Source organism: Microcaecilia unicolor, chromosome 3 (genome assembly GCF_901765095.1).
Source record: "Microcaecilia unicolor chromosome 3, aMicUni1.1, whole genome shotgun sequence".
NCBI classification, from domain to species: domain Eukaryota; kingdom Metazoa; phylum Chordata; class Amphibia; order Gymnophiona; family Siphonopidae; genus Microcaecilia; species Microcaecilia unicolor.
This window is the reverse complement of record NC_044033.1, coordinates 186,137,001-186,156,074: the sequence shown is the minus strand read 5'-3', so window position 1 is coordinate 186,156,074 and position 19,074 is coordinate 186,137,001. Positions and strand designations below refer to the sequence as shown.

Below are 19,074 nucleotides of genomic sequence, written 5' to 3'. Positions count from 1 at the left end.
CAACCTCGCCTTGAATATTGTGTTCAGTTTTGGTTACCGTATCTCAAGGGCTTCCTAACGACTAGAACTTATCAAGTGAAATTGACCATATCATCACCATGGAAAGCAGACTGTGGAGTACCTCAAGGATTGCCACTGTCACCGATCCCACAAACTATCCTTAGACCAGAATCTAATAATATCAGAGATCAAATGGACAAACACACCATGGTCAAACCACTATAAACTAATCCTATCCCTACTATGGACAAAAAAGGGCTCACACTGTCCAAAAGAATGCACAACTTACAGCACAAGAGGCCAGATAGATCCAGAAACATTCTGGCAACAGATGTAGAACAATGAATGGACAGCACAAACGGACTCCACACACTATTTCACAGACTGGGATGTAAGATGTAAAAACGTACTCAATGAAATAGCACCCTTACAAACAAGAACCATACATAGGCACAACTCGATACCATGGTACAATGCAGGGGCGTATCTGGACTCCGGCGGTAGGGGGGGCCAGAGCCAGAGGGAGGGGGCACATTTTAGCCCCCCCCCCCCCCCCGCCGCCGAGCCCCCACCGCCGAGCCCCCACCGCCACCAATGACTCTCTCCACCCCCCCTCCCGCCGCCAACCCTCCCCCGCTGCTGTTCTTACTTTTGCTGGCGGGGGACCCCAACCCCCGCCAGCCGAGGTCTGCTTCCACCTGCCGCTGCCGTAAAAACTTCTTCTTCAGCCGGCGGGGGACCCCAAACCCCCCGCCAGCCGCCCCGCGGTGTTTAAAATTCATCTTCGGCCTCCGTGGCCGTGCTGCTGTGATAGGCGCTGTTGAAATCCACTTCGGAGTCTGACGTCGTTGTACGTTGTACGTGCTGCGACGTCAGACTCCGAAGTGGATTTCAACAGCGCCTATCACAGCAGCACGGCCACGGAGGCCGAAGATGAATTTTAAACACCGCGGGGCGGCTGGCGGGGGTTTGGGGTCCCCCGCCGGCTGAAGAAGAAGTTTTTACGGCAGCGGCAGGTGGAAGCAGACCTCGGCTGGCGGGGGTTGGGGTCCCCCGCCAGCAAAAGTAAGAGCGGCAGCGGGGGAGGGTTGATGGCGGTAGGGGGGTCCAGGGCAAAATCTGCGGGGGCCCAGGCCCCTGAGGCCCCACGCAGATACGCCCCTGGTACAATGAAGAACTGAAAAAACTAAAAACTCAATCCAGGAAATTCGAGCAAGCATGGAAAAAAGCAAAAGATACACAAACACTCAATGCATGGAAACAAACTCAAAGAAACTACAAATACACAACAAGACAAGCCAGAAGGTTATACTACAAAACCAAAATAGGGCCCGACTGCAAAGACACCAAAAAACTATACCAACTCGTGAACTTGGCGCCATCTCCTCTTTTCCTTCCTCAACCCCTCTGCATCTCTCTTTCCAGCCCCCCCCCCCCCCCCCCCCCCCCCCGACAGCATCTCCTCCATTCCTTACCCCCTCCCCCAAGACTACCTTAATTTTGTTCTAAAAATTGCTGGGGTAGTGGCTCACACTGCTGCTGGCCCCGACGTCATCTCTCTTTTGCGGCCCACCCTCTCTGATCTAGCTTCCTGTGTCCGCTGGGGCAGGCCACAGTAGAGAGATGCTGCAAGAGCTGGCAGCAGGGCTGCATGGGTATGTGAATGGCTGCCGCTGCCTGGCAACTTAGAACAAATTGAAGGTAGCCGGGGGGGGGGAGGGGTTTAAGAAAGGGAGGAGATGCCATGGGGGGAGGGTGATACAGCATAGCAGAGATGGCTGATGAGCTGCAAGATGCCACTCCCTTAAGAGTGTGGCCTGAGGCCACTGCCTCTACCTCATTATAGCCCCCCCCCCCCCCCCCGATTAGGAGTTATAGTGAATTAGGAGGATATCTTCATCTGTATTATAATATGCACTGATTTCATGGCCCCGAATAAGAAGAGTGAACAGGCTTAGAAAAATATAAAAGAGAGCAGGAGTGAAGATGGAGCCTTGTGTGATTCCAGAAGAGAGAGAGAGAGAGAAAAGAAAAGGAGGTACCTGAGAATGAAATAGGGTGACATTAGTTTGTGATACATCCCATTTGATTGGAGCATCAGTTTCCTCTGTTTTTTATGGTTCTGGGTCAGCATTTTCAGTTTCACGCTCATCCTTTCAGGCTTGTTGGAGTGCTGAGAACATTCTCTAAGGTGATGGTCATTGTTGTAGCCACCTTGCATGAGAAAGGGATGTTGATGCATCCCTGTTTGGACAATTGGTTGAAACTAACATAGTTGTACGAAAAGTTAGGAATCCGTGAGACACAGGTGATTTATTTTTCTGCAGGAAATGGGCTGGGCAGTCAGTTCGTCCAAGAGTAAACTGACCTTGCTGTAGGTAGTGGGCTTTGACACCTGGTAGGGGAAGGTATTCTGACTGAAGACAGAATGAGGAAGTTGTGCTTTCAGATCCAGAACACACTCAGTATGATGAGGTCTGGGACTATTTTCTGTTGATAGGATCTATGGTAGTGACCCCTGGAATTGGTGCCATGGGTGAGGGCTCACATGTCTCCATTGGAAAGAGCTCTTCTGTCCCATTGGTTGTTTTCCCCTCTGTCTTTCTCAGGTGAGGAGGGCCCACAAAACAGCCTGTTGTGGTGGCTGTGGCCCTCCGTCCTAAATCAGGGAATGAGTCTAGATGGTGGTGATGATAGATGCCAGCCTCTGCGGCTGGGGAGCCCATTGTTGGGCTGAGATTATGCAAGGACACTGGTCATCAGAGGAAGGAGTTTGGCTGATCAACTGTTTGGACACAAGAGCCATATTACTGGTTAGGAAAAGCAATGCACGTGATTTTGAACAACACAGATGTATGTAAATTGTCAGGGAGAAACCAGAAGTCAACAGATCAGTCATTTCTTTCTCTATAATATCAGCAAAATTCGCCTTTTCCTTTCTGAGCACACTACCAGAACCCTCATCCACGCTCTTATCACCTCTCGCTTAGACTATTGCAACTTGCTTCTCACAGGTCTCCCACTTAGCCATCTCTCTCCCTTCAATCTGTTCAAAATTCTGCTGCACGACTAATATTCCGCCAGGGTCGTTATGCTCATATTAGCCCTCTCCTCAAGTCACTTCACTGGCTTCCTATCCTTTTCTGCATACAGTTCAAACTCCTCTTATTGACCTATAAGTGCATTCACTCTGCAGCTCCTCAGTACCTCTCCACTCTCATCTCTCCCTGCATTCCTCCCTGGGAACTCCGTTCACTGGGTAAATCTCTCTTATCTGCACCCTTCTCCTCCACCGCTAACTCCAGACTCCGTTCCTTTTGTCTTGCTACACCATATGCCTGGAATAGACTTCCTGAGCCGGTACGTCAAGCTCCATTTCTGGCCGTCTTCAAATCTAAGGTAAAAGCCCACCTTTTTGATGCTGCTTTTAACTCCTAACCCTTATTCACTTGTTCAGAACCCTTATTTTATCATCCTCACCTTAATATTCCCATATCTCTTGTTTGTCCTGTTTGTCCTAATTAGATTGTAAGCTCTGTCGAGCAGGGACTGTCTCTTCATGTTCAAGTGTACAGCACTGCGTACGTCTAGTAGCGCTGTAGAAATAAGTAGTAATCAGGATACTGATGATGTAGACAGAAAAAGGTCATCTAGATCTAACCACAGCACACATGGCTATGTTACAAGAAATGATTTATCTTGGGGGAAAGAGCTCTAGAGCACTCGCTATTGTTTATAATTTAAGAGCAGGCGCTGTATTTATAAGTTTTAGGATATTAATTTCTCCACCAATCACCAAAGGTGATAATTGCAATAAATTAAATAAATTAAGTATATATAAAAGATACCATATACTTTAGAACACAAAGAGACCGTATTTTTAGCTTCAAAAAGATTGATTTAATATACAATTGCACACGAGAGGTAGGTTTTTAAAAGGATCTTAGAACAGAGAATTTGTGCATAAAATAGAACAAAGTAGCAGGTAGGTTAACTTACAAGTCCTTGTTACAAGCATGCTGTGGTCCAGCTGATTGATGAGCACATGTTCAGGAGCAAGGCATCAGCGGACCCCAAAGAGAGCAGCAAGTCCCAAGAGGAGGCAGGTTCCAAGAGAGCGAGCTGGGCTGTTTCCAGGCCTTTTATAATGTTAGCAGAGAAGCATGGTGTGTGCATGTCCTGGATATTTTGCAAGGCATTATGGTTAATGTAGTCTGTTCACATGACCACATTATAAGTCCTTCTTTCTGCAGATGTCTGAAAGCTGATGGGAGGGGCAGGTATACCTTTGACAAGCAAATGTCCTGTTTATGCTTTTCCTCTGAGTTCTTTGTCTTCAATGGCTTCTCCAGACTTTCTGTCTCTTGGGTCTTTGGTTTTCAGAGATGTCCTGATGAGCGTCCAGGTACCCACCTTAGTCATGCTTTTGTTCAGTCCTTTTAGGTGGGAGGGCAGAGAGAGTTTTATTTCTCTTTGAAGCACAGTACCCTTTGTCTCTTAAATGTCTTTGTAATTAACTAGTCCTACTACCAGAAATTCCCAAGGAAAAGGGGAAAGAAGGTACATCTTTTAAAAGCTGTCTTTTTATATTGATAAAATAATTCTGACAATTGGCTTATACCATAACAGCTAGAGTGGAAAATGTCCAGGAGGTCTTTCTAAGCAGAAACACCTTGGGCCCAAGAGAATGGAGCCTAGTGGAGGAGACCTTCATGCACATCATATAGCATTGGGAACTCCAGTTATGGATCTCGTGGCAACAGCCATGAACACAAAGATTCCCTTGTTCTTCATTCACAGAAAGGAGTGGCAGTTGACAACAGTAGACACCCTGGTACAGTAGTGGCTAAGGACCGTAGAGTTGTTCATAAGCTAGAGGACCATTTGGGCCTTGTCATTCTGGTGGCTCCAGGTTGATCAAGAAGACCATGGTATGAAGATCTAATGAGAGTGAGAGATCCTCTGGTTTTGTCCAACATGGAAGAGCTGCTGATGCAGAGATGCATACAGATGCAGGACAGGTCTCCATTTTGCCTTTCAGCTTGGTTCTTGAGAGGTCAAGGTTTCAAAAAAGTGTATACTCCAATCGTGTCATAGCTATTCCTTTGCATTCCAGGAAAACATCAACCTCTTTAACTTACATTAGAGTGTGGTAGATTTTTGAGGCTTGGCACCTTGATCAATGGGTGGTGTCATTGTAGTCATCTATTTTGGTAATTTTAGAGTTTTTACATAATGGGTTGTACAAGGGGTTGGCTGTTGCCTCCCTGAAAGTGTAGATAGTGCTTACTAAAGGGACTGAGTACAGGGTAGAGCCAGTGAGGAAGGAGAAATTTAATGTGTTTAATTTTCTTTCCTCGAGTCCCTCCAGACCAGTTTTAGGGAGACTGAAGAACAAGTAGTGATCCTTCTTTAATCTTTGTCTGCGCAAAACTACAGTATTGCTCTGTAAGATTAATTCTGGTTGGTGGTTGTTTGTCCCTTGGTTCAGAGGGGAATTTCATGTTACTGTTTTAAGGAAATACTGGCTAACTATGGGCTGCACAGGATACTTATTAAGTGATATCATAAAGCCATTGGTTCTCAGTCTCCATCTACTTCTAGGAGAGCATACGCCATGTGTCTGGACTGGTCTGGAGGGAATCAAGGAAAGAAAATTAGTAGGTAATATCTAGGTTCTCCTTATATGATCACCCTGAGATCCTTTCCTGGTCTGTGTACATCAACCACTCCCCTTGAGTGGAAGAGTGGCCTAATGGTTAGTGCGGCGGGTTGCAGACCCGGGGAACTGGGTTTGATTCCCACTGCTGCCTCATGGCAGTGGGTTGAGATACTGGGGAACCATGTTAAATTCCCTCTGCAGCTCTGTGCGATCCTGAGCAAGTCACTTAACCCTCTGCCCCAGGTACAACAGTAGTACAATGTACTACTTAGGTTGTGAACCCACTAGGGACAGAAATGAAACTGTAAAATGCTTAGGTCTAAGCGATATATAAATACTGAAATGAATGAATATACATTACTTTGGATTTCTGCACCCTAAATGCATCATTCTGCAGTTTAGCTTTAATATAGTAACATAGTAGATAACTATTCAGTCAGAAGAAATACAACTAGTCTTCCACTTTTTGTCGTCTTTGTTTACTGTGGGGGTTTTTTAAATTATTTTTTTAAGATTTGCTTGTTTTCTACACTTTCAAAGATGTCTACTCATGTAGGTTTTTGTCATTTGCCAAAAGGCAAACTTTTTTTTCTAGCCCTTTGTCAATATTGCTCACAAAGATATTGAACAGTATGGGTCGTGGATCAGTCCCTGAGGCATTTCGCTATACACCTTTCTTTCCTCAAAGTTATCAATAGAAATCAAACAAAATAAAACATGGAAAAGAAAATAAGATGATACCTTTTTTATTGGACATAACTTAATACATTTCTTGATTAGCTTTCGAAGGTTGCCCTTCTTCCTCAGATCGGAAATAAGCAAATGTGCTAGGATTACACAAAACAGCTGAAAGACCTTATCAAAACATTTCCTACACAAGCGCAACCTCACCTGAAGAAACTCATACCAAATCAACCTTCCGTGGGCACATTTTACATGCTACCCAAGATCCACAAACTGGGAAACCCTGGCAGACCAATCATATCAGGTTTTGGCACACTCACGGAAGAAATATCTGGATTCATAGAGGGAATTCTGAAACCTCTCGTACACAAAACTAACAGCTTCATACAAGACACCACAGACTTTCTGAATAAATTGAAAAATATCAAGCAACTACCACCTAACACCCTTCTGGTCACGATGGATGTAGAATCACTATACAGCAGCATTCCACATGCGGATGGCATAGCTGCATGTGGAAGACTCCTAAAAAAATCCACACTGGACCATCAATACTCACCAGAAACTATTACAAAATTAATCAAATTCAGTTTAACTCACAACTACTTCCACTTTAACAATGATATCTATCTGCAAATAATGGGCACTGTGATGGGCACCAGGACAGCACCCCAATATGCCAATCTTTTTATGGCTGAGCTGGAAGAGACATTTCTGAATACACACCAGACCAAACCTCTAAAATACTACCGGTACATCGATGACATTTTTATGATTTGGACGGAGGGTGAAGAAACTCTGAAACAATTTTATTCTGCATTCAATACATACCATCCTACAATCAGATTCAAAATTGACTACTCCCCAGAAAAAGTCAATTTTTTGGACACCACGGTCTCAATCAGTGATGGCTGTATACAAACATCTATATACAAGAAACCCACAGACAGATGCAGCTACCTCCACAACTCCAGCTTCCATCCTTCACATACAAAAAGATCCATCATTTACAGCCAAGCCACAAGATACCACCGTATCTGCTCTGACCCAGGGGACAGAGACAGACACCTTAAAAGCCTGACTGAATCCTTCAAACAGAAGGGCTACAACCCCAAAATAATCTCCAAGAATATTGCCTCCTCCCTCAAAACTCCCAGGGAGAATCTGCTACAGTACAAAAAGAAAAAATCCACAGACAGAATCCCGCTTGTAGTGACATACAATCCAGAGCTGGAAAAACTGAGGAAAATCATAAGAGATCTACAATCTATACTCCAGGAGGATGAATTACTGAAAGAGATATTCCCATCCCCACCAGTACTGGCCTTCCGACAGCTACCCAATTTAAAACACAAGCTAATCAGAAGTAGACTTCCATCACAGACTGAAAAGGAACAGAAGGGCACACTTCCCTGTAATTTATCCAGTTGCAAACTATGCCAAAATATTTCACAGGACCCCAAAGTCATCCACAAAGGAAAGATATTCAACATAAAGGGATCTTTCACTTGCTCATCTTCCAATGTGGTATATATCATTCAGTGTAAAAAATGTAACGAAGGATGCTATATTGGAGAAACAGGCCAGATGCTTAAGACAAGATTCAATTTACATAGACATCATATGAACAATACTGGTGCCAGCAGGGTTCCCACGCCTGTTGGTCAACATTTTACAGGACCAGGACACTGTACCAGTGACTTCACAGTGAGAATCCTCAAAGGTAACTTTAAAACCATACAAGAACGTAAGACCTTTGAAGTCAGAATGATTGAATATTTTAACACCCAACAGAAAGGACTTAACAAGGATCTGGGGTTCCTAGCCCATTATAAACCATAAAGCTGTATGTCTCTGTTGATCACCCTCCCCTCACCTATCCACACCCACCCTGTTAGAATATCAATGATATGCTTTGATGTCCCCATGCATACTTCCTACCCACCCCCATCCTCCCACCCTGTCAGACTGTCATAGTAATGCTTGAATGTTTTCACTTATATACACTGTCAGCTAGCACATTTGCTTATTTCCGATCTGAGGAAGAAGGGCAACCTTTAAAAGCTAATCAAGAAATGTATTAAGTTATGTCCAATAAAAAAGGTATCATCTTATTTTCTTTTCCATGTTTTATTTTGTTTGATTTCTATTGATAACCTTAAGAGTGGACTAACATGGCTACCACACTTCTTTCCTCAAAGTGAATTCCATTTACTACTTCCCTCTGTCATCTGTGCCCGTCCCCAGTAAATGGCATGCCACTTTATCTGCCAGTTGACCAATTTCTTATCCAATTCATCACCATGCGACCTGTTCCCAGACTACTTAATTTAATTGATGAGCCTTTGAAATTGAAGTTTTGCTGAAATCAAAGTAGAGCACATACAGTGTAGTCTTCAATCTATTTGCTTAGTCACCCAATTAAAGAAATCATTCAGGTTTGTTTGTTTTTACATGATCTGCTTGTGGTAAAACCATGTTACCTCAGCACTATATAAAGGTTAGTGACTCACTTCTGAAGACCTACTTTTGTATTTTGTCTGTAGGCCTATAATGGACACTGTGAAGCCCTGAAGGCACTTGCCGAGACCCTGGTGAACCTGGACATTCGGGACCACAAAGGGCGAACTGCTCTGTATCTTGCCACAGAAAGAGGTTCCACGGAATGCGTGGAGGTGCTTACCAGCCATGGTGCTTCTGCACTTGTGAAGGAGAGGAAGAGGAAGTGGACACCAGTGCATGCAGCAGGTGAGGGTATCTGCATTCCTTGTATTATAACTATATGTTTCCCACGTTGTTCCTTGTGTGGGCAGCAACTAATAGTATTTCTTGTATGCAGTTCATGTCTGTAGCTTTTATATTTTACAAAAAAGTTCAAATGAACTTTGAATACCGGTGTTTTTGCTGGAGGCCTTGTTATAACAAGAATAGTCTCTTACAGTATCAAAACTGCTGTTGCTGGCATTTTGTTTTTTGTCTAACAGCTGCCTATGGGAACACAGACTCTCTGCATCTGCTGATTGACAGTGGGGAACGTTCAGATGTTACAGATGTGATGGATATCCATGGGCAGTAAGTCCAGTTAATGCTTTCTTCATATAGTATATGGGCTAATGGGCTAGTGTACTGTGTGAACAGCTGTACTTAAGTGTATACATACCTGTGTGTGTAAAAAAAATATATATGTATCCCGAGAGAGAGTGTCAAAATAATGAACCCTGTAAAATTCAACCAGTAGCATATGTCTGAAAAAGCCAAGTTTTAAGATTCCTTCTGAACAAAGGCCAAGAATAAAATTGATTACAACATACTGAGATTTCTTGCCAAAATGTCTTCAATGGAAGGAAAGGCAAAAGGGGAATTGTTAATAATTTTCCTGTTCCTAGTAAATGAGGCAAACTGAAAATTACACAACAAGTATTCGGGATAGCCCCCTTCTAGGATCTTAAATAAAATAAAATCCTAGCTTCTATGGGGAGTCAATGTAATTTACAAAACATCCTGAAATCTTATCAGATTTATTTTTCAAACAGAAGATCAAACGTACTGCAATATTTTGTATTGTGTGGAGCCTTTTTAGCTTTTGTTTCGAGCCACCCAGATAGATAACATTACACTAGTCCAACTTTGATAATGTTAAAGACTGTACCAAAAGTCTAAATTTATCTAATTTAAAAAAGCATCTTGCACTCCTCAGTTTCCTAAGCAGAAAAAAAAGAACTTTTAACTAAAGCAGTAATATATAAATCGAGAGAGTCTGATCAACATATACCTGTGGTGAAATGGGGTTTTCAAGCCTTTGAATTGTAATGTTTTCATGCAGTGTATTTCTCTTGTTTGGCCAACAAGTGGTGGTCTGTGTTTAAAGACTGTTGCAGAGAAGACTGTTTTTAGCTTAAGTATGAGGAAAACGTATCCTGAAAAACAGCCAAACATAATCCAAAGGGTTGTGTGGAATGAATGTAAAGAAATGAGGAAAGTGGGAAATACTCTCAGAAACCAAGGCTTCTGCCAAGGTCTAATCAACAAGACACTGAGACATATTTTCAAAGCACTTAGCCTTCCAAAGTTCCATAGGTTTCTATGGAACTTTGGAAGGCTAAGTGCTTTGAAAATATGCCTCACTATTATCTATAAAAGACTTTGTGCCCGTGATCAAGTTTCTTTCAGGGGGAAAATATTCCCTACTTCACTCATTCAAAAATGCCCATATAGGAGCATCATGCAAAATTGCCCATAATAGAGCACAAACATTTAATACAAAAAAGCCCATAATAGATCACAAATATTAAAGATAACTGAGTAACAAAAATTGTTCAAACTACAGCATGGCATGCATCAACTTAGCTTAATAAATGCTGGCTTGACAACCCCACAATTCAACTGTTGTTTTTCAACGGGACCCGATTCGTTTCACCCATAACAGGGCTTCATCAGGAACCACTCAGTTGGATCATACTGACAGGGGTATCGGTCTATAAACAAAACAAATACCAGACTCAGATTATCATACTCTTCTAATACAAACATATAACTTCTGAAAACACAAAACAATTCAAAAGCACAAAACCCACCCAACACTGAAGCACTGCTCAAGCTGACTAAACTTCTCTTACAACCAACAGGAAAACTACTGCCACCACACAAACAGCATTATAAAAACACCTGGGTGAAATGATTCACAGCCGTGCAGGATTGAAAAGCCACTGACGTCATCATGATCATGACTATGCAACTTGACTGTGTAACAGAATGAAATACTGAACACCTCCCACAATAAAACATCTATAAAAACCCCCAATAGTGGGCATTACTGCAGCAAAAATCAAAAAAACAGACTGTGTAAATGATCCAAATCCTTTGATCAATAAAAACATAAAGGACTTGAAAAACACTAAGGTGATCACCTAAGCAGCTAAGCAGAGGTAAAGAACCTCCTCTCACTGGCCAATCACGCTGCAGAAAGCTTGAAACTAAGAGGCTGCATCATAGCACAAAGTGACCTGACAGTGAGAAATTTTACTCTGTCAGTAGCACAGCCATAAGGCTGCATTGTAAAACAAAATGACCTGACAAGGAGAAAATAGTAAAGGAACAAATCTTGACTGTGAAGAATGTCAATAGATGAATAATACCACATCAGGGGACAGCTGCTTGCAGAAAAAAGCCCTGATATAGCATATAACTCAAAACAAAATTACTTGAATGCTGAAATACTCAAAATAAAATTGCTTAAATGCTAAAATGCTCACAGGACATCAGTATAACGCAAATGATCAATAGAAGGCATTCCACTCTAGAGCTATTCAGACCATTTGGCTCCAGAATGTTCAAAACAAAAATCCACCTGGTTTCTTTCCTTTGAAGCATTAATTTACGGTTGCCACCTCTGGGGGGCAATTCTACTCTATCTATGACGCAGCAGCGCAACTCCTCAAATTTGTGTTTAAATGCCAAACAATGTTCAACCAAAGGTTCTTTCAGTACTGATCTATTTATATTAGATTTATGTTCAGATAATCTAATTTTTAACATTCTAGTTGTCATGCCTACATACGTTTTCTTGCAGGGGCAAGTGATGGTATAGACAACAAAATCAGTGGAACAGTTTGAAAAATGTTTGAGCAAAAAGGTAGTATTGGTTGCAGCATTAAAGAAAGATTTGGTTTGCAACATAATCCTGCAACTCTGACAATTACCACACTTGAAATGACCTAAAAGACTCATAGATGATCTTTTGACTTTAAGGTCAGCGGGACTCAGTCTTTCTTTTAAGTTGGTTGCTCTTGAAAATGCTATTCCAAGTCTCTTCTGATGAAAAAATGGAGAAGACTGCAGGATATCCCATCTATGCCTTAAGATGTTTGCTATCTGTTCTCCAGCTTCAGTATATTGTAGAACCATAGTCATGGTGTCACTGTCCTTATCTCTAGGGGAAGTTGTTGATAGTAATAAATCCCTGCTGTTATATTTAGCTCTACGATAAGCTCTCTTGAGTACTTTGTTAGAATAACCACGCTCTCTCAGTTTGGTCATAAGATCTTTTACTTGTAGTCTAAATGTTGAATCATCACTGCATATCCTTTTTATTCTTAAAAATTGAGAGAAAGGTAAATTGTCTCGCAAATGCAAAGGATGACAACTATTATGATGTAAAAAAGTATTTCTTTCTGTCAATTTATGATGTACTTTCGTAGAAAAACCCCCAGAGGTCATAGATACATCAATGTCCAAAAAACTTATTTTGGTGCTGGAGTGATTACAGGTAAATTGAATATTGATGTTGCAACTGTTCAACCAGCCCATGAAGGAGAACAAATCTTTGGATGTACCCCTCCATAAAAGAAAAATGTCATCAATTTACCTCTACCAGTAAAGTATGGAATCATGAAAAGGAGAAGGCTCTGGCCCTGAAGTTCAAAATTCAGGCAGGAGGTACTGGATTTTCCCCAGTCTTAGCTAGGGAGTGCAGAGGGTAAGCATCTCTGCCCTGAGAACCCTGTTCAAGACCTGTGAGCAGTTATTTTCCTGAAACTCCCCAGGTGCTGCCCAGGTAGTAACAAAGTGTTTAGATAGCTTAAATGTTGATCCTCATTCGGTTACTTGTTGTTGCTTGTTGTTTTTCCATCTGTTTTATATCATTCACTGTTCTATTTTTCTGATAATAAACCCATTAGTTTATTAGCTCTGTTGTCCTGGACTGACTAAGAATCCTAGTGGTTTGTGTTTTGGGTCTGTGGGTGCTTTCTAGGAACTGTGAGGCCCCTGAGAGTGTAGTCTGTGTCCTTAGAAATCTCCATGGAATAACTTGAGAGTGAGAAACTTGCCCAGAGTCAAGCCGGGACCCAGTCAGTGGGAGGAGGGTGCTAGTGTTCAGCACATGTCCAGGTGTAGGCGGGCCTGAACAGTGCTGGGGACAGACCCTCCATGTGGCCGCAGGGTTAACCCCAGGTGGGTGCTAGGTGTTTTTTTTGATAGTACCCTTAAGATCTTAATTGCTGAAGAAAAAAGTATATTTTGTTTGATTAACCAGAATATGATCAAATAGAGGGTCAGGGTTATTGTTCAGAAACAAAAACTTTGTTTTCTTAGCATTTAATATAAGCCTATGACTCATCATCCAAGATGCAATGAGACCACTACACAGTTACCTAATTATGGCCTGTTAAACAGGGATCGTGGAGGAGTGGCCTAGTGGTTAGGGTGGCGGACTTTGGTCCTGGGGAACTGAGGAACTGAGTTCAATTCCCGGCACAGGCAGCTCCTTGTGACTCTGGGCCAGTCACTTAACCCTCCATTGTCTGCCGCTTTGAGCCTGCCATGAGTGGGAAAGCGCGGGGTACAAATGTAACAAAAATAAAAAAATTTAAAAAATCGTAACAGTAATATTATCTGCATAAATATAGCTCAAAAATCCCTGTGATTCGAGAATTAAAAGCTATACAAAAAAAACCCCAAAACATTAACATAAGAGGCAATGACGATCCCTGTGGGACTCCAAAAGGATTACTCCATGGCAGCAGAAGCAGCAGTTAAAGCAGAATGTAACCTGTGGAGTTGGAACAGCTACTTTACCCCCCATCCTGCCATATGACTTAGAACCACCATGTCCCAGTACAGCCCTGCGGTGCAGGAAGAGCCACCAAACCAGCAACAAAGAAACTGAGTAATGGAACAAAAACAGTGGACCCTATAGCAAAAAAAATCCCCATGGTTCCTGCTCAAAGAACTATGGCTGTCATGCACTGTCACCCTGCAGGCTTTTTGAAAAGTGCCTAGAAATCGGCAGACTGCATAGCAGGGTTCAAGGCCACAGTCAAAACTAAGAACACCAATGATAAAGGCCAGTCAACTTATCTGGGATTCCTCTCCCCTGTATCAACCCTCCAACATGATCAATTGTTGGAATCTTCCCTGCAGGCAAGCAAAGCCTTAAGAATCTGGAAGTCCACCAAGAGCTCCACATGCTCATTTGAGCCCTTCCACTCGGTGCCCATTCTGAAGATAATTTTATAATCTTTTCCACAGCATTATAATGTTGTCACACACTGGAGGTTCAGAATGGGAAGTGAGCCCTTTTGCCCTCACCAAGGCGGTGGTTGGTGATTAGGCAGCCGATGAGCCCTGGGTTCTTCACCTGGACCAACCAACGTTCCCCCGAAGATTGAGCCCCCAGGTGGTCAGCAACACTTGCAGAATATTCAGGAGGGGCGGTTGGAAGCAGCCACGAGGAGCACACAAGCTAAGGCAAAAAGTGGAGCGGGGTCCAACTCCAGACAGGAGTTAGATGGCAGCAGACCAGAACCAGGTCAGGTGAGGCAGCAATCTGCAGTTAAGTCAGGTTCATGCAAAGAGGCAGGTCAGGCAGCAATCTTCTGTGAAGTCAGGTCTAGGCAAAGGGTCAGGTCAGGCAGCAACTACAGCGAAGAGAAACACAAGCAGATAAGCACAGAGACCTGCTGCTGAAGCACTGTTCTGCTCTCAAAGAGCAAAGATAAGAGCTGAGGGTGTCTGTTGTCTCCCTGCCACCCTAACATGCTTGGCATTTGAGACCACGATCCAGAAGCCCAAAGAACTGGAGGAAGATGTCTGCAGGTAGACACGACACATTGAGATACGCTGCATATAGTGGACTCAATCCCGAGGCATGCCGCAAAGGTAAGGCGGCGTGACAACTGTGTTACTATGTTATGTATGTTACTCCAGATTCTTTCCCATCCCCAGAAAATCAGGAGAGCTCTGCTCCATTCCTGATCTTCGGGATCTTGATTCTTTCATAAAGAGGGAGAAATGCAAAATGAAAACACTGGCCCCACAGTGTTCCCACTCCTCAGTTGCAATAGCTGACTTGCCTACCTCTGTTGATCTGAAATATGCTGTCTACACTTGCCACTGTGCTTCATGCTTTGCAGCTGCAACTAGCAGTATTGGGTACTTAATTTCACCTATACTGTTCCACTTTCACCACAGATATTTTGCCTGTCTTTACAAAAACGCACAAGACATGGTACATAAACACATTTGTAAAAACAAAAATATAAAATAATCACATACAATAGATATAAAGAGCAAAAACATACCAAGAACAGAGGTATCAGCAGTGGGCAATAAACACGAGCATAGGGGGTTGAAGTGACGTCACCTGACTGAATGGCTGCATAGTCCTTGAGCTCCCTTCAGCCCTCCCATTTTAATTTGCTATAATAAGCACCTCCAACAGCTCTGAGTCAGGGACAAATACGTTTTAAAGCCTGCTGAGTTGTGGTGAATCTCGATGGTGGGCAAAAAACAGAGACTTGACCTTCAATTATATGTGTTTCGGCCAGCGGACTCAGCAGACCATAAGGTAGAAAAGATTGTGGTGGTGAGCGAGGGGTCCTAGCAGAGGGATCACCATGAAGCCAGTGGGGACCGGAAGCCAGTGACTGGAGAGGTGCATATGTCTGCTAGCAAAGGGGAGCTGCCCATGTGTGGATGGAGGACTTGAAATTGGCAATTTGTAAGCATAAAACAAGAGTTGCATATCAATGTGGAGGTCTTGCATAAAAAATAGATGACATTGGGCAGCGCTTGAATGAGTTTGAAGAGCGAGTCATTATATATGATCAGGATGTGACTGATCTACAAAAGCACCGTGATACATTGAAACTAAGTAAGAGGACTTACTGCTAAAAATAGAAGATGGTACGAATGAGGTGCATAGGAATAATTTGAGAGAGCAGGGCATGCAAGAGCCAGATATTGCAGGACTTGTGCAGAAAGTTTGCCATCAGTTTCTTCTGGCAGTGAATCCAGAGGCAGAGCTACTGCCTATTGAATTTGCAAGAGTGCATTGGGTACTTGGCCCCAAATTGCCTGATCTGCCTCATGATGTTATTATCTGTTTTCTTCGATTTTCCCCTATAAAGAAAGGGTGCTTCAAGCAGCAAGGAAAGTGGAGGCTATTATGCTGCAGGGTTCTAATCTAAAGTCAAACTCTATGTAGATGTGTCTGCTGTAACTTTGTGCCGCGGGAGAGAGTTTAGAGAAATAACTTGCTGTTTAGCTCTAAATAATGTGCGTTATAGATGTTATTACCCCTTTGGCATCTCATTTGCTCTCAACAACAAGCTTATGAAGGTAACAACATCTTCAGAAGCTTAGCAGTTGCTTTATGAAGCCAAATGTTGGAAGGAAAATTTACCACATGGCTATCAAGTCGGCCCCAGCTCATCCATCCACAAGTCAGCGTTAGCATAGGGGAGAACAGAAGCGTCAATTACTACGCAATTCTGATACTTCAACAACTCTACCTGAACTGCTGGATTGAATCTGGCCTTGTGAAATGGTACTTTTCTTTGTCCACATCCACAGTTCCAGGTGGTGCTTAAAAACTGTATGGTCCTTGGTCACTGATTACAGTACGGACTGTATTGCTGGCTGCCTATTGAAGTTTTTCATTAGGTTATTATTGTGTTAAGAGTTAGTGTATTATGCATACTATTTTGCCATCTTTAATCACCTTTGTGCTTTATTTGTACAGTTGGAGGGGTGTGGGATGTAGTAGAAATTGGGAGATCACAGCTTTCCTCCTTTGGCCCGATTTCAGAGAGGCCTAATTTTGGAGTGGGGAAGGGGAGCAGGTGAGTGGGATATGTGAGGGATAGAGGGATTAATGAAAAAGGGGATTCAGTAGGGGTTGGGGTACAAGAGGAGTTATGACTGGGAGGGTGGATGGGGAACAACTGAGATTGAAGGTTGGATTCAAACTCTTGGGGATTACTGTTTTAGGAGAGAGTATGCACAATGAGAGGTCTGGCAAAGTATTATTTAATGACCCACATCAAATGTGTGTATCTATGAATGTGTGAGGCTTGAATTCGCCTCATAAGAGACAACTTTTACTTTAAGGAGGTTGAGAGAATGAAAATGTCAATTGGCTTCCTCCAGGGGACCCATTTATTACCCAAATGTTCATGCATAAGAAATATCAAACTATATTCTTTGCTTCAAATAGCGTTAAAGCTAAGACAAATAGGGTTGCCATAGTTTTTGAAAATAAAATAGCCCCAGTGGTATGGGATATTATTATAAGGGATAAATAGAGGAGGTATTTACTACTTAAAGTGGACATTGGAGGTCACCTTGTAATATTTATGCCCCCAGTACTGAACAGGGGTTATTTTTTAGTATGCTTAGCCAACTTATTAGGGGCAAAGCCGAGGATAGGCTTGTAATGTGGGGGAGGGGACACTTCAATATCACTTTGAATACGATGCAGGATAATACAGCTCAGATGGTGGAATATGGTAAAGTGGATAGGAAGAAATTGCATAAGCTACTCATTGACTGGGACTTTGTCTGTAGGATGATGGAATCACCAAATATCTATTAAGACTACACGTATCATTCTAGGGTATAATTCTTACTCCAGAATCAATATGTGACTGCTGGGGAAAGATCTGTTGAATTTAGTCCACACTTCTAGATTTGAGTTTCTGGTATGGTCTGATCGTGCTCCTGTCAGCATCGCTATACCGTTGCAGGAGAAAGCCAAAGGCTAGTGATATTGGAGGCTTGAAGACAGTATATTTTTGGACTCACAAAATACACTCCAGATTGAAAAAGATTTGAAAGAATATTTTGAATTTAATGATTTGACTGAGATGTCATCTCCAATATTTTAGGAATGTTTGAAAGCTGTTGTCCGGGGTAAGCTTAATGCTTTAGTGCCACACAGCTTGCCGTGAATGAGCTCAGATGAAGGTGCTTTTGAGGCAGCAATTATATCAACTTGAACACGGTCACAAAATTGGATGGACGTCCCAGGAACAGCTATCAACAATTAGATAAATGTCATGCTGATCTCCAGAAATTAGACCTCGAAGAGATCAGTGTCAAATTGCAATCCTTAAAACAAGAATATTTTGAAACGGCCAATAGATCAAGGAAATTGGTAGCCCATAAATTGAAAAAGCAACAATTAAGAATTTCTATACTACGGATTAAGGATGGGCAGGGTCAGGACTGCACTTTATTAGAAGCAGATTCAGTATGCTTTTATTCAATTCTATCAAATCCTTTATGAACCTGAGAGTCATGTCTCCTTTATAGAGTTTGACCGATATTTAGTTAACCTGCTCAAACTGACACTAGCAGAGACGATCCAGTTGTCACAGCCTATAACAGAAGAGAAGACTATTTGGTCCATCAACAACTTGCTGCATGGCAAAGTGCCAGGTCTTGATGGTTTTGCTACCAAATTTTATAAGATCATTAAAGCATACTAGAGGGGTCAGTGCCAATGTTCCCTCTAAGCGGAGTGCATGAGCAATTGCTCATACATTTTAAGAACGTTGCTCACAAATTTTTTTTTTTTTGCTTGTGCTATAAACAGAATATTACTAATATTAGCACTCAGAAATTGTTGGGTTTTAAAACTTGTTGCTCACACGAAAAAAAATTGAACACCAGGCCATTCCTTAGAAGAAACATTGGTCAGTGCTACTGCATTCCTGGAGATTGACAGGTGTTGCTTTTGGATTAAAATCTGGGAAATATCCCACTAATTGTGCTTCATATTGACCCATATCTTTATTAGAGATAGACTATAAAATATTTACTAAGATTATAGCTAGGCGACTTCAAAATTATATGCCACAGTTGGCACAAGATGACCAATTTTTTTTTATAAAAGGACATCTAATAATATCAGAATGGTGTGTCACCTCTTATGGTATACCTGGCAG

The 19,074-nt window shown here is 42.4% G+C and overlaps 1 protein-coding gene across 1 annotated transcript in view; it reads left to right on the top strand.

Moving 5' to 3' along the window:
- Window positions 1–19,074, top strand: part of ANKRD52 (ankyrin repeat domain 52) — a 124,190-nt gene that overhangs the window by 63,884 nt on the left and 41,232 nt on the right. The window contains exons 18-19 of the mRNA XM_030196776.1: window positions 8,893–9,094; window positions 9,331–9,418. Of these exons, the coding sequence (XP_030052636.1) occupies window positions 8,893–9,094; window positions 9,331–9,418 (290 nt within the window). The remainder of the gene's footprint in view (window positions 1–8,892; window positions 9,095–9,330; window positions 9,419–19,074) is intronic.